General features: G+C 51.5%; 1 protein-coding gene across 1 annotated transcript in view; it reads right to left on the reverse strand.

Annotated features, from left to right (window-relative positions):
- The window catches only part of LOC122547444 (phosphatidylserine lipase ABHD16A-like), a gene marked incomplete at its 3' end in the record, with an annotated part of 27,658 nt that overhangs the window by 11,706 nt on the left and 1,084 nt on the right, over positions 1 to 14,868 (reverse strand). The window contains exons 2-5 of the mRNA XM_043686065.1: positions 9,832 to 9,891; positions 5,820 to 5,886; positions 1,810 to 1,896; positions 1,088 to 1,173 (exon numbers count right to left, since the gene is read on the reverse strand). Of these exons, the coding sequence (XP_043542000.1) occupies positions 1,088 to 1,173; positions 1,810 to 1,896; positions 5,820 to 5,886; positions 9,832 to 9,891 (300 nt within the window). The remainder of the gene's footprint in view (positions 1 to 1,087; positions 1,174 to 1,809; positions 1,897 to 5,819; positions 5,887 to 9,831; positions 9,892 to 14,868) is intronic.

Raw genomic sequence — 14,868 nt, forward strand, 5'->3', positions numbered from 1 at the left:
GCAGGTTCTTTACGCAGAGAGTGGTAAGGATGTGGAATGCCATACCTGCCAATGTAGTCAACTCAGCCACATAGGGAGATTTAAACAATCCTTGGATAAGCACATGGATGATGATGGGATAGTGTAGGGGGACGAGCTGAGAATAGTTCACAGGTCAGCGCAACATTGAGGGCCGAAGGGCCTGTTCTGCGCTGTATTGTTCTATGTTCTATAGGCGGCATGGTGGCACAGCGGTTAGCACTGCTGCCTCACAACGCCAGAGACACAGGTTCAATTCCCGCCTCAGGTGATTGTCTGTGTGGAGTTTGCACATTCTCCCCGTGTCTGCGTGGGTTTCCTCCGGGTGCTCCGGTTTCCTCCCACAATCCAAAAATGTGCAGGTTAGGGTGAATTGGCCATGGGGAATTGGCCGTAGTGTTAGGTGAAGGGGTAAATGTAGGGGAATGGGTCTGGCTGGGTTGCCCTTCGGAGCGTCAGTGTGGACTTGTTGGGCCGAACAGCCTGTTTCCACACTGTAAGTCATCATCAGGATCTATGTTCTATAACTGTACCCACATCCACCACTTCCTCAGGAAGTTCATTCCACACACGAACCGCGCTGTGCAATAAAGATTGCCCCACATGTCTTTGATTTAATCTCTCTCCTTAAAAATGGGCTCTCTCTCGTCTTGAAATCCCCCATCCTAGGGGATAGACACCTACTATTAACACTCTCTGTGCCCCTCATGATTTTATAAACCTCGATAAGGTCGCCCCTCAACTTCCTACACTCCAGTGGGGAAAGCCCCAGCCTATCCAGTTTATTGTATAACTCTCAGCCTCCGTTCCCAGCAACATCCTGGTGAAACCGTTCTGAACACTCTCCAAGTGTATCAGGGCGACCAGAACTGGCGAAGTACTCCAGAACGTGCTGTACAACGTCAACGTGACATCCCAACTCTTGCACTCGAAGGTTTGAGTGATGAGGGTAAGCGTGCTTAACCCCACCTTAACCCCCACCGCACCGTGTCAGCAGAGATGAAAACCAGGGCCTGCTGCAGAGGGAGAGTCGGGATTTCTGTACTCACAGGGGCAGCCGGCAGGTTACCTTGTTCTCTGCTGTGTTGTTTCGCTTGGTTTCCTCCAAGACACTGATAAACTGCACATACTCGGGATTGGTCCAGCGACCCACACCTCGGCAGCAGGGGAAAATAAACAACCGACCATTAGAACCGCAACTCGGGTTTATCCAGAGCTCGCCAACAGTGCAACACATTAACGTCACATTCACCAGCCAGGCTGGGTTATCGGAAACATTCATTGAGAATACCATTATCCACTGGATGTGGGCATACACCTGGGGTGTTTTGGAAATTAAACAGGACTGGCTCTAGCGGGGAAAATGGTTCCATCTGTAAATGGCATCAGCAGCTCAACTGGAATCCCTGAGCCTACAGGACTTGGAGAGGAAGGTGGCATGACCTGGTGAGTGGGAGCAATAATCCGCTCTGTCAGAGGGAAGAAAGACTTGCCCAGCATCAGCCCCTCTTTCTCTTTCCTCTGAAAACACTCGCATCAAACCGAGAGAGATTTGAAAAGCCACTGGCAGACCACATCTCTGCTCGCGAAGGGATCCTCGAAGGGGGATTTGAAACTGAAGGCCACTGGGGAACGGACATGATGGGAATCCCAATAGCTTCTGGCTGCACGTCAACATCCTCAGGCCAGCACTGGCCGGTAACTGAACTGGACCAACCCCCACTGCAAGAGGACGGGCATCCTCTGGCCGGGGGGATGCAGCGGAGTGATATCGAACAGAAACTGTCCTACCTCGGAGGCAGACCACCCCAGTCAGCACCAGCAGGAGGAGACTTGCATATGACGTCACTGGGAGAATCTTCGACATGACAATGTAACCTAAACAAACAAGAGCAGAGAGACGACAGCATTTTCAGACTGTGACTTGGTCCAGGCGATCCCCGACACACACACACACACACACACACACAATAAACAGCATACAAAGAGTCCATTCGGCCCAGAGGGCAATGCCAACCTTGAATCTCCTCCTATTCCATCAGCTCGGTTTTCTGACCAGGGAACTTCCATCTGGTTTTCTTCCTGAGGAGCAGGAGCAAGTCATTCAGGCCACGCTCTACAACCTAGCAGTTCCAACTCCAGTGACAACCACTGAATCCTGACAGTGCAGATAGAGGACATTCGGCCCATCGAGTCTACACTAACCCTCTGAAGTGCAAACCACCCTATCCCTGTGACTGCATTTCCCATGGCCAATCCACCCTAACCTGCACATCCCTGGGCACAATGGGACAATTTCCCATGGCCAATCCACCCTAACCTGCACATCCCTGGGCACGATGGGACAATATCCCATGGCCAATCCACCCCAACCTGCACATCCCTGGGCACTATGGGACAATTTCCCATGGCCAATCCGCCCTAACCTGCACACTATGGGACAATTCCCCATGGCCAATCCACCCTCACCTACACATCCCTGGGCACTATGGGACAATTTCCCATGGCCAATCCGCCCTAACCTGCACATCCCTGGACACTATGGGACAATTCCCCATGGCCAATCCACCCTAACCTACACATCCCTGGACACTATGGGACAACTTCCCATGGCCAATCCACCCTAACCTGCACATCCCTGGGCACCATGGGACAATTTCCCATGGCCAATCCACCCTAACCTGCACATCTTTGGACTGTGGGAGGAAACTGGAGCTCCCTGAGGAAACCCACGCAGACACGGGGAGAATGTGCAAACACCACACAGTCACCCGACAGAGACAGGGATCGATCCCGGGTCCCTGACGCAGGGAGGCAGCCATGCTAACCCCTAAGGTGCCCAATGGAGGTTGCTACTTCAGCCCCTCAGCACTTGGACCATCGTGAGTCAGGAATCCTCTGCCTGAAAACATACTCAGTGAGCCAGCGGCCACCACTCTCTGGGGAAAAGAAACCGGCAGATATATCACCCTCAGAAAGCTTCCCCCCAATCTCATTTTGAAGCTGTGCCCTTTGTTCTCATCTCTCCCCAAAAGTGAGGGGGGGGGAGAAACACCTTTTCAGCATTCACCCCCGCGAATCCGCTCAGCACCTGAGCTCAAGACTACAGTAAATACAGACAGAACCTTGCCGAACCTTCTTGGGATTGCTTCTGATGAAGTTACGGCCTTCCTTCAATAAGGAGTCCAAGACTAACACGGCATTCCAGACACGGTCTCGCCCACGTTCAGTGACACTATCAGAGTGCTTCTACAGGAACTCTGGTACTGCTCTCTAGCTGCACTCGTTGGAAGACATTTCTCCTCATCTCCTGCCTGCTTTCACAAATAACACTCTTTGATTTGTGGTTTCCTAGTTGTAGATTCGTCCACGAGAGGGTGCGTGTCCCCCACATCGCTTTGTGCAATTCAAGTGCCCACCTCCGTTCTGGAGAAAGACACAAACACCGACCCTGTGCAATCCTTCCCCCACTCACGGGTCATCTCACAATCCTGGTGCTCAACTTGTAACCATGCTGGAGAGGCACAAGTTCAAACCCCAATCACCAAGCACCTCCAACGCATCCGCAGACAAATCTCACATCTTGTTGTGATGGAACCGAGAGGAGTGGGGGGGGGGGGGGGGGGGAACGCTATCAGACTAACAACATGGTTCAGGAACACTTGTAGATTTGATTAGATTCCCTACAATATGGAAACAGGCCCTTTGGCCCAACAAGTCCACACCCACCCTCCAAAAAGAAACCCCCCCCGACCCTATATTTACCCCTGATTAATGTCCCTAACACTATGGGACAATTTCCCATGGCCAACACCTGACCTGCACATCGTTGGACTGTGGGAGGAAACCGGAGCACCCGGAGGAAACCCACACAGACACGGGGAGAATGTGCAAACTCCACACAGACAGTCACCTGAGGCTGGAATCGAACCTGGGACACTGGCGCCGTGAGGCAGCAGTGCTAACCACTGAGCCACCATGCTGCCCAGGAAAGGAAATCTCCCATCTGACCCAGTCTGGTCTCCAGAGTCCACAGCAGTGACTAGCCTTCCCAGGTAACAAAAGCAAGCACCATCTTATTAACAACACTCACTTCGACCTTCTGTGGGGGCAGTTGGGGATGGGGCTACAAGGCTGTCAGTACAGCTGCAGGTTTGTGGGAGGGGTGTGATTGGCCATCCCTAACTGCCCTCCTCCTCTGAGTGCTCAGTGTTGGTGTGTCTGGCTATGGGGAACTCCCAGGCTGGTCCTGTATTTACCCATCTGCCTGCTTGCTTCACAGGGAGAGATGCAGCCACGATACTTTTCCCCGGCTCAAGGAGAGGAGGTGGGGGAAAACAGAACCCGAGTTAGGGACAGGCCATTCAGGGGACACGAGATTTCTACACTCAGAGGCTGCTGACTCTTTGGAAATCCCCCACCCTTATCGCCGTGCTGCCAGTGTTTCAGATAGCAAGGGATACGGAGATAAGGCAGGGAGGTAACAATCAGGGCAGATTTAATGGGCCCAATGGCCTTTTCCCATTCCCTTCAGCTCCTGGTGTGTGGAATCCAGCACGGTTTCAGTGTGACCAATGTTTCACATGTGTGCTGTCCTTCAAATGGTAACAAAAAGTCATTCCCCAGCAAATTGAAGATGAAGTTTTGATGGTATGGATTTCTGTTTAGTTCACAGCGAGACACCGTGGCTGGAACCCAACCCGGAGAGGGGGGGCTTGGAAGGGCAACAGCATGTGACTGAACCCTGTTTTCCAAAGAGCTGGATAAATGTGGGGTATTACAACAAACAAGGGTTGGGCTTACACAATTAATGTAGGGCCATGGCTAGTGTTATAGAACAGAGGCACCTCGAGGTGCAGGTACATAATTCTCTAAAGTTTGTGTCACATACAGACAGGCTGGTTAAATAGGCATTTAACATGCTCGCCTTCATTGCTCAGACATTTTGAGTATAGGGGTTGGGACGTCACATTGTGGTTGTACAGGACTTTGATGAGGTCTCTTCTGGAACAATGTATATAATTCTGGTCACCCTGTTAGCGGGAGGATATCATTCGACTGGAGAGGGTTCAGAAGAGATTTACCAGGATGTTGCCAGGAGTGGAGGGTTTGAGTTATAAAGAAAGACTGGATAGACTGGGACTTTTTTCAGTGGAGCGTAGGAGGTTCAGAGGTGACCCAAGTGAAGTTTATAAAATAATGAAGGGATACAGAGAGTTAATGGTAGCTGTCTTTTCCCTAGAATTGGAGATTTCAAAACGAGGGGGCACATTTTCAAGGTGAGAGAAGAGAGATTTTAAAAAGACGAGGGAGACATTTTTTTTTACCCAGAGGGTGGTCCGTGTGTGGAATGACCTTCCTGAGGAAGTGGTGGATGTGGACACAGTTACAATGTTTAAAAGACATTTGGATAAGGACATGGATAGGAAAGGTTTGGAGGGATATGGGGCAGGAGCAGGCAGGTGGGACTAGTTTAGTTTGGGACCATGGTCAAGATGAACTGGTTGGGCCGAAGGGCCTGTTTCCGTGCTGTATGACTCTATAGCACTGGGCATAAAGCAGCAGGGGCTACAGAGACAGAGAGGGAGGCAAGGTCAGAATGTTTTGGACAGTTCCTGAAAAGGGGCCAGCACTGGTACAATGGGTTGAACGTCCTCTCTTTGTGTCTCGCTAAGATGGTATGCAGCAAGAGAAAGAGGATTTCGTACTGACTCCACTCCACCTGGAGGCTGTCAGACAGTCCCTATCGGTCACTACCCACTGGCTGGGTAAACACAGCAAGGTTTCAGTCAGGACCTTACCTTTCTTGTAGCAGTAAAGCAGTAATAATGGGGACGTGTAGTAGGATACACTCCACAGGATGTAGGCCTGCACACAACACAAGAGACAGAAGTTAGCTCAAAACAATCCGTAGTGCTGTCGCAAGGTCACAGGTTTCACTTGAAGAAGCCAGCGACAATGCCCCAACACTCAGCATCCATCAGTGTCGCTAGGGAGTTATGTTCTGTACATGGACAGTTACTGACAGAGTTAGTTAACACAGACCCTCACCAACACCACCCCTCCACCCTGCACCCGGACCACAACACCCCACCCCACCCTAACCCATGGTCTCCCCAGCCTGAGAGAGGTTAGGAGGAGGAGGAGGAACAGTCCCTCACCCCCCCCCCCAACAACAAGCCTGTGCAGCTAGGGACAGGCTGGAAAGCCGCACCCTGACCTCACCTCCGTCAATAACTCACCGGGAACACCGAACGCTCTGGGCCAAGTGGGACAAGGCAGGATTTGGAATCGTTTTGCCAGCACACACACTATGGGCTGAAGGACCTCAGCACTTTATACTGCTGGACTCGCTGAGTTTCCCAGCACATTGTGTTTTTTAATCTACAGACTCTTGTACTTTGGAGTATTGCTGCTCCCAGAAGCTGTTAAACATTCGGTAAGCACAGATTTTCCTTAACTTTTACTATTAATGGGGTTTTTGTGAATTCCCTTTCTTCCCGGCCCAGGGCTCAGTGCAACACTCCATGACCTTCTGTTCGGGGTGAATGCACTTGTCACAATGAGCAGGGATTGATCATGGGGCTTCCCTATTTCCCCACACAAGCACCACCGTGTTAAACCACTGTGTTGTGCTGACAGTCCATGTCACATTCACACGGCTGTTGGGTAAAATGGGGTTTGTGTTACAGTCAGGCGCAATGTCTCCTGTTCTCCTGGGACAGCCTGCCGCCTTCACACAAACCTGAACTCATCCAAACTTCCCACCTCCCCCCAGACTCCATCCACCTCCCGACCAAAATTCCCATCCTCGTTTTCAAATCTCTGTCTCTAGAACCTCATCCAGCCTTAAAACCGTCTGAGACATTTCCACCTTTCAGCCTGTGCCAAAACCTGATTTCCGCTAACTCAGCAGATACTGAAGGAACGGCCAATATAATTCCAAGCCAGGATGGGGAGGGGCTCGGAGAGGAACTTGCAGGGGCTGGTGTTCCCATGGACCTGCTGCCCCTTGTCCTTCTCGATGGAAGTGGCCGTTGGTTTGGAAGGTGCTGTCTGAGGAATCATTCAGTCATATAGACCCTTCGGCCCAACCGTCCGTGCCGACCATAACCCCAAACTACACCAGTCCCACCTACCTGCCTCTGGCCCATATCCCTCCAAACCTTTCCCATTCACATCCTTATCCAAATGTCTTTTAAAGGTTGTAACTGTCCCCACATCCACCACTTCCTCAGGAAGTTCATTCCAAATGTGAACCACATGCCTCTCATGTCCTTTTTAAATCTTTCTCCTCCCACCTTTAAAATATGTCCCCTAGTTTTGAAATCTTCCCATGTGCCGGGTATGACTCTGACCAGCGGAGAGTCTGCCCCCGATACCCATTGATTCCAATTTTGCCCAGGCTCCTTGATGCCATACTTGGTTGAATGCAGCCTTGATGTCAAAGGTTGTCCCACTCCTCTCCTCTCCTCTCCCCTCCGGGATTCAGCTCTTTTGTCCATGATTGAACCAAGGCTGTAATGAGGTCAGGAGCTGAATGACCGTGGCAGGACCCAAACTGGGAGTCATTGACGATATCCGTCTGAGACAGCCTGGGTTAATATCACAGACCTTAGGGGCAACTTTTTCACACAGAGGCTGGTATTTGAATGAGCTGCCAGAGGATGTGGTGGAGGCTGGTACAATTACAACATTTAAAAGGCATCTGGATGGGTATATGAATAGGAAGGGTTTGGAGGGATATGGGCCGGGTGCTGGCAGGTGGGACTAGATTGGGTTGGGATATCTGGTCGGCTTGGACGGGTTGGGCCGAAGGGTCTGGTTCTGTGCTGTACATCTCTATGACTCTAATCGGGTGAATGGGCTGAAGAGTGGCAGATGGAGTTGAACCTGGATAAATGCGAGGCATTACATTTTGGTAAAACAAGCAAAGACAAGACATATGGACCAAGTGCTGGCAAATGGGGCTAGATTAGGTTCGAGCTATCTGGTCAGTGTGGATGGGTTGGACTGAAGGATCTGTTTCTGGGCTGTACATTTCTATGACTCTATGACACATTTAGCAGGGTCCACCCACACAGCTGTACTCCCTCAGTCCTGGAACGTAGTGCTTCAGACCAGCTGAAACCTGAAATCTCTCGGTTGGGATTTGAAAACAAAACCTCGTCAGCAAGGGTGGTAACCCCCTGGGCGATACCGTGTGGAAAGGTTACTGGAAAATTCAGATCTCTTACAGCCTGGGAATATCCCTGAATCACACAGCGAAGACAGGATCTGGTCTTGGTATAAACAAGGTCACTCCTGCCCAGCTTCACCTGTGTGTCTAACTGTCAGATCAGCACACTGCCAATGGGAATACCCAACGACAGCTCACAAAGCATTGGTCCACCCACTCCTGGAGAGGGGTGGGCTTGTGAACGCGCGATCCCCACACTGTGACAGATCCCAAGCACTCACAGCTCAGCTCTGCACAAAGCCACGCAAGAGATGCACCAGTATCACATCCCTGATCAAAGATGTGCAACAGGAATCACAGCAGCAAAGGGAGGGGGGAAATGAGACTGACCATGTGATGGAAAAAAGGTTAATGGAACCGGTGGGAACTGATGGGAACACGTTGTCGGTCAATGCAGAGGTCGAAGGTTAACAAGGATGGGGGGGGGTATTGCAGGAAAATGGCAGAGGTCTGTTGGGCTGAGTGGCCTCCTCCTAGCCCCTGTGACACTGCAGGAGGTTGCCTGCACACCACTACAGAAAGGACCTGATTAAACCAGAAAGAGTCTCGCAGGGAGTTGGGATGCAACCTGAACGGGAAGGTGAGAGAGTTACAAGGAGAGGCTGGATAGACTGGGTCTCTCTCTGCCCCTTCAGCGTGGGACCTTTACAGAGGTCTATACAACCATAAGGGGCTTGGATAAGGTAGATAGCGGACAGCTTTCCCCCAGGGTCGGGGAGTCGAAAACCTGAGGGCAGAGGTCTAAGGTGAGAGGGGTGAGACAAAAAAGGGTCCAGAGAGACAACGTTTTCACACAGAGGGTGGGGAGTGCCCACAACAGGCTGCCAGAGGTAGTGCTGAAGGAGAGTATAATTCGGTCATTTCAGAAACATTTGGACAGGTACATGGATGGGACAGGAACGGAGGGATACAGACTAGACACAGGCAAATGGGACGAGTTTAAATTGGGAAAACTGGGCAGGCATGGACAAGTTGGGCTGAAGGGCCTGTTTCCATATTGTAAACCTCTGTGACTCTATGACAAAGATGACTGGTTTCCCAGGTGGAACACCACTGACCTCTCCCTCTCCCACCAGGGACACTTGCACGGTGATACAAGCTCCCCAAAAGAAACACAGTCACAGGATTCCTCCCCCCCCACCCCCCACCATCAAACTCAATCTTTTCCAAGAGCCAGCCCACGGATCCTTTTCACCCCTGAGTGACTCTAACCCTCCCCCCCCACCCTCAGGATGACTCTCTCAGCACTGCCCACAAATCAATGTTGGCCGAATGAAAACATCAGCCTGAGCAGCCGACCCAATCCAAACAGAAACACAAGGGACTGCCCGAGTGGATAAGAATGGCTCCACCGGAGGTGGGGGGGCAGGGGGAGGAGAACTGCGGGCACACAAGAGGGGTCGGCCATTTGGCCCGTCAGCCCGCTCTGCACCCTAACTCCATTCACCTCTGCCTTTGACCCAATCCCATCTCAGGCTCCACTCCCCGCTCTGCTGCCATCCCCCACCTCACCGTGACCCTTCGATCGCGATGTCACCTCACGGAGGAACGAGCGAGATTCATGTTAGACTTACCCATCCAAGGATGCTGTCTGAGTGTTTCTCAAGGGCCCTGGGTTGGTAGTAAAAGCCAGCCTAAGGAAGGAAAGATGGGAAAAGAAAACAGTCATCTCTGAGGAAGGTTACAGCCAGCCTTACAAAACCAGCCAACACCACAGAGTCGCGGGTAGACAGAGCAGGGAAGGAAGGCTTGTGAAAGACTGGCCCTCATCAGGCAGGGCACTGAGTATTGAAGTTGGGAAGTTATGTTGCAGTTGTACAGGACGTTGGTGAGGCCACACTTGGGAGGATTGCGTTCGGTTTTGGTCAACGTGCTATAGGGAGGATGTTATTAAAGTGGAAAGAGTGCAGAAGGAATTTACAGGGATGTTGCCAGGACTCAAGGGACTGCGTTATTAGCAGAGGTTAGACAAGCTAGGACTATTCTCATTAGAGCGTAGGAGACTGAGGGGGGGCCTTATAGAGATGTATAACATCGTGAGAGGCAGGGATAGGGTGAATACACTCAGGGTTGGGGAAATAGAGGACTGAAGGGCATCAGGTTAAGGTTCGAGGGGAAAGAATAAAAGGGAACCTGATGGACAACTTGTTTTACCCAGAGGGTGGTACACAGATGGAATGAGCTGCCAGTGGAAGTGGTTGAGGCGGGTACATTAACAACATTTAAAAGGCATCTGGACAGACACACGGATAGGGAAGGATTAGAGGGATATGGGCCAAGTGCAGGGAAATGGGGTTACCGTGGATGGACATGGTGGGCTGAAGGGCCTGTATCTGAGCTTCCTTTGGCAGAGGTGCTGAGAGAGCAGGAGGCCTGGGAGGACTGGGTAGGGGGGGTGGGTCACAGAGTTTTAACATCAGGCAGGGGGAGTATCTGGGGGTCGGGTCAGAGATTGGGGGGAGTGGAAGTGGTGGCTTGGGGTTTCTGTTTCCTGACACACCTGCTCTCCAGCCTCCACAGTACGGCTGCCAATGCCTCAGACAGGACAGTATCCCGAGGGTACAGGGCTCTAACATCGAAATAACATAAAGATGAACAGCAGTTGGAGGTCGGAGTTACAGGGGCACCAGTGGGTTCGGGAAACGGACAAAACCAGGGCAACTGGGTATCCAAGTGGACAGCGGTGACGTCATCTGCTTCAGGGCCAGAGATCAACAGAACGCTGTTCTTTCTCAACAGCAGAGAGAGGGTGGGAGAAAACACACAGTCAGGCTTTGAGGGGGGAGCTTCGAGACATCGAGAGCAGCTGTGGGAGCTGGGAGCACAGAATTCCACAACATGGGGTCATATCCCAGCGGCTCAGAAGATCGAGGGGCAAATCAATTGAAATGTTCTAGTTAGGAACAGGGACAGAGGGGGGGCAGGAACTGATTTCCACGGGGGGGGGTTTGCAGACCCTCAGGCGAAACAGTGCTGCTGACTTATACACGGCCATTGTGAATGCTCAGGGCAGGAAAGAGGGGCCGAACGGTCTATTCCCACTTCCATTGATGGCGTTCCCATCCCCAGAAATACTGAGACTAAAACTTTACTTCAGGTGTGGACCCACCCAAGGCCAACGGAATTGGTGGAAGGTCTCTGTATTCCTGGCACTCGGAGTAAAGTCCGACCTGCTCCTGAGCTTCCTAATCACCTCGTGTGTTTACCCATTTGGACACTCCAGCTGCTCTGAATATTCACCCCCCTGAAGGTATTTACAACACCACACAACAGCTCCAGGACAGGAGGCCTTTCAGCCCATCACATCAGTGCTCAAACTCGGAGTGAGCATTTCAATTAGTGTCATTCCACTGTCAATAACCCTGGACAATCTTCCTTTCCACATAACCATCTACCTCCCGTCATAAACCCTCAATTACACCTCAGACAGTACAGATGGGTGGGAATCTGCCCCCTCAGTGGGGGTGGGGGGGATGGGTGGGAATCTGCCCCCTCAGTGGGGGTATACACACGTGTGCGCGTGTCTACATACACACGTGTGCGCGTGTCTACATACACACGTGTGCGCGTGTCTACATACACACGTGTGCGCGTGTCTACATACACACGTGTGCGCGTGTCTACATACACACGTGTGCGCGTGTCTACATACACACGTGTGCGCGTGTCTACATACACACGTGTGCGCGTGTCTACATACACACGTGTGCGCGTGTCTACATACACACGTGTGCGCGTGTCTACATACACACGTGTGCGCGTGTCTACATACACACGTGTGCGCGTGTCTACATACACACGTGTGCGCGTGTCTACATACACACGTGTGCGCGTGTCTACATACACACGTGTGCGCGTGTCTACATACACACGTGTGCGCGTGTCTACATACACACGTGTGCGCGTGTCTACATACACACGTGTGCGCGTGTCTACATACACACGTGTGCGCGTGTCTACATACACACGTGTGCGCGTGTCTACATACACACGTGTGCGCGTGTCTACATACACACGTGTGCGCGTGTCTACATACACACGTGTGCGCGTGTCTACATACACACGTGTGCGCGTGTCTACATACACACGTGTGCGCGTGTCTACATACACACGTGTGCGCGTGTCTACATACACACGTGTGCGCGTGTCTACATACACACGTGTGCGCGTGTCTACATACACACGTGTGCGCGTGTCTACATACACACGTGTGCGCGTGTCTACATACACACGTGTGCGCGTGTCTACATACACACGTGTGCGCGTGTCTACATACACACGTGTGCGCGTGTCTACATACACACGTGTGCGCGTGTCTACATACACACGTGTGCGCGTGTCTACATACACACGTGTGCGCGTGTCTACATACACACGTGTGCGCGTGTCTACATACACACGTGTGCGCGTGTCTACATACACACGTGTGCGCGTGTCTACATACACACGTGTGCGCGTGTCTACATACACACGTGTGCGCGTGTCTACATACACACGTGTGCGCGTGTCTACATACACACGTGTGCGCGTGTCTACATACACACGTGTGCGCGTGTCTACATACACACGTGTGCGCGTGTCTACATACACACGTGTGCGCGTGTCTACATACACACGTGTGCGCGTGTCTACATACACACGTGTGCGCGTGTCTACATACACACGTGTGCGCGTGTCTACATACACACGTGTGCGCGTGTCTACATACACACGTGTGCGCGTGTCTACATACACACGTGTGCGCGTGTCTACATACACATGGACACAGAGTTGGCTGACACAGTATAGAACAGTACAGCAGAGGAACAGCACATGCATGTGCTTATCTGAAAGCCCCTTAAACCCCGCCATCACGTCTGTCTCCATCACCGCCCCTGGCAGCGGGTTCCACACCCCGAACACCCTCAGTGTAAAAGAAAACTTGTCCCTCAGGTCTCCTTTGAACTTTCCCCCTCTCACCTTAAATGCATGCAGCCTAGTTTTAGACATCCCAACTCTGGGAAAGAGATTCTGACCATCAACCCTTTGTGCATCTCAATTTTATAAACTTCTATCACGTCTCCCCTCAGCTTCCATCACTCCAGGGTTTTTCCAGCCTCTCCTTACAGCTCATACCCTCTAATCCTGGGAGCATCCTAACCCCTCCTGCACCCTCTCCAAAGCCCCCACATCCTTGCTGGAATGTGGTGACCAGAATTGAACACAATACTCTCAGTGCGGCCTAACCAAAGCCTGATTAAGCTACAACATGACATGCTGACTCTTGTACTCAATTCCCTGACCAATAAAGGCAAGCATGCCATACACCACCTTTACCACCCTAACTCCTTGCATGGCCACTTTCAGAAGCTATGGACTTAAACCCCAAAATCCTCTGTACATGAACACTGTACAGGGTCCTGCCATTAACTTTTCCTGAACATTTGATCTCCCGAAGTGCAGCACCTCACACTGACCCAGATTAAACGGCATCTGTCATTTCTCTGTCCATATCTGCAACTGATATATTTCCCACTCGATCCTTTGGCAGCCTTCTACATTATCCACAACTCCACTGATCTTTGTATCGTCTGCAAACTTACTAACTCACCCATCTACATTTTCATCCAAGTCATTTATGTATATCACAAACAGCAGAGGTCCCAGTCCAGATCCCTGCAGAACACAGACCTCCCTTCCACTACCCTCTGTTCTCTGTGGGCAAGGCAATTCAGCCAAGTCACCGTGGATTCCACTGTGGACCATGTGGAAAACCTTACTAAAATCCATTCAGACATCTACGGCTCTCCCCGATCAAACATCTTCGTCACCTCCTTGAAAAACTCAATCACATTAGTTAGACTGGACCTGCACAAAGCCAAAGGCGAAAGTGAGGACTGCAGATGCTGGAGGTCAGAGTCGAGAGTGTGGTGTTGGAAAAGCGCAGCAGGTCAGGCAGCATCCGAGGAGCAGGAGAATCGACGTTTCAGGCAAAAGCCCTTCATCAGGAAGAGCTGCACAAAGCCATGCTGACTGCCCCGGATTAGGCCATGCTATTCCAAATGTGCGTAAAATCTTTCCCAAAGAACTCTATCCGATAGCTTCCCAACCACTGATGAGACCCACTGGTCTATACTTTTTTGGATTGTCCCTAATTCCCTTTTTGAGCAGAGGTACTTGCCAAGTCCTCTGGGACCTCTCCAGTGGCTAGTGAGGGTACAGAGATCCAGCAATCAAAGCCCCAGCAATCTCCTCTCTTGCCTCTCTCAATAACTTCAGCAGGCCCTGTGGACTCAGCCACCTCAACGTTCTTTAAGAGATCCAACACCACTTCTTTCTTGATCTCGAAATGCCCGAGCATATTAGCACACTCCACACTAATCTCACTATCCTCCGTATCCTGCTGGTGCACACACTGTCGCAAATTACCCACTTAGGATCTCACCCTCATCCTGAGTTCCTTCCTACCTCCTCCCAAGTTATCCTCTAGGTTTTAACATGTCAATAGGCTGCCTTGGGATTCTCCTTCACCCGACTTAGATTAGAGATTCCCTAACAGCATGGAAACAGGGCCTTCGGCCAAACAGGTCCACAAAGACCCACCGAAAAGGGGGAAGAGAGGGAGGGGGGAG

This window comes from Chiloscyllium plagiosum, unplaced genomic scaffold (assembly GCF_004010195.1).
Source record: "Chiloscyllium plagiosum isolate BGI_BamShark_2017 unplaced genomic scaffold, ASM401019v2 scaf_4028, whole genome shotgun sequence".
NCBI classification, from domain to species: Eukaryota; Metazoa; Chordata; class Chondrichthyes; order Orectolobiformes; family Hemiscylliidae; genus Chiloscyllium; species Chiloscyllium plagiosum.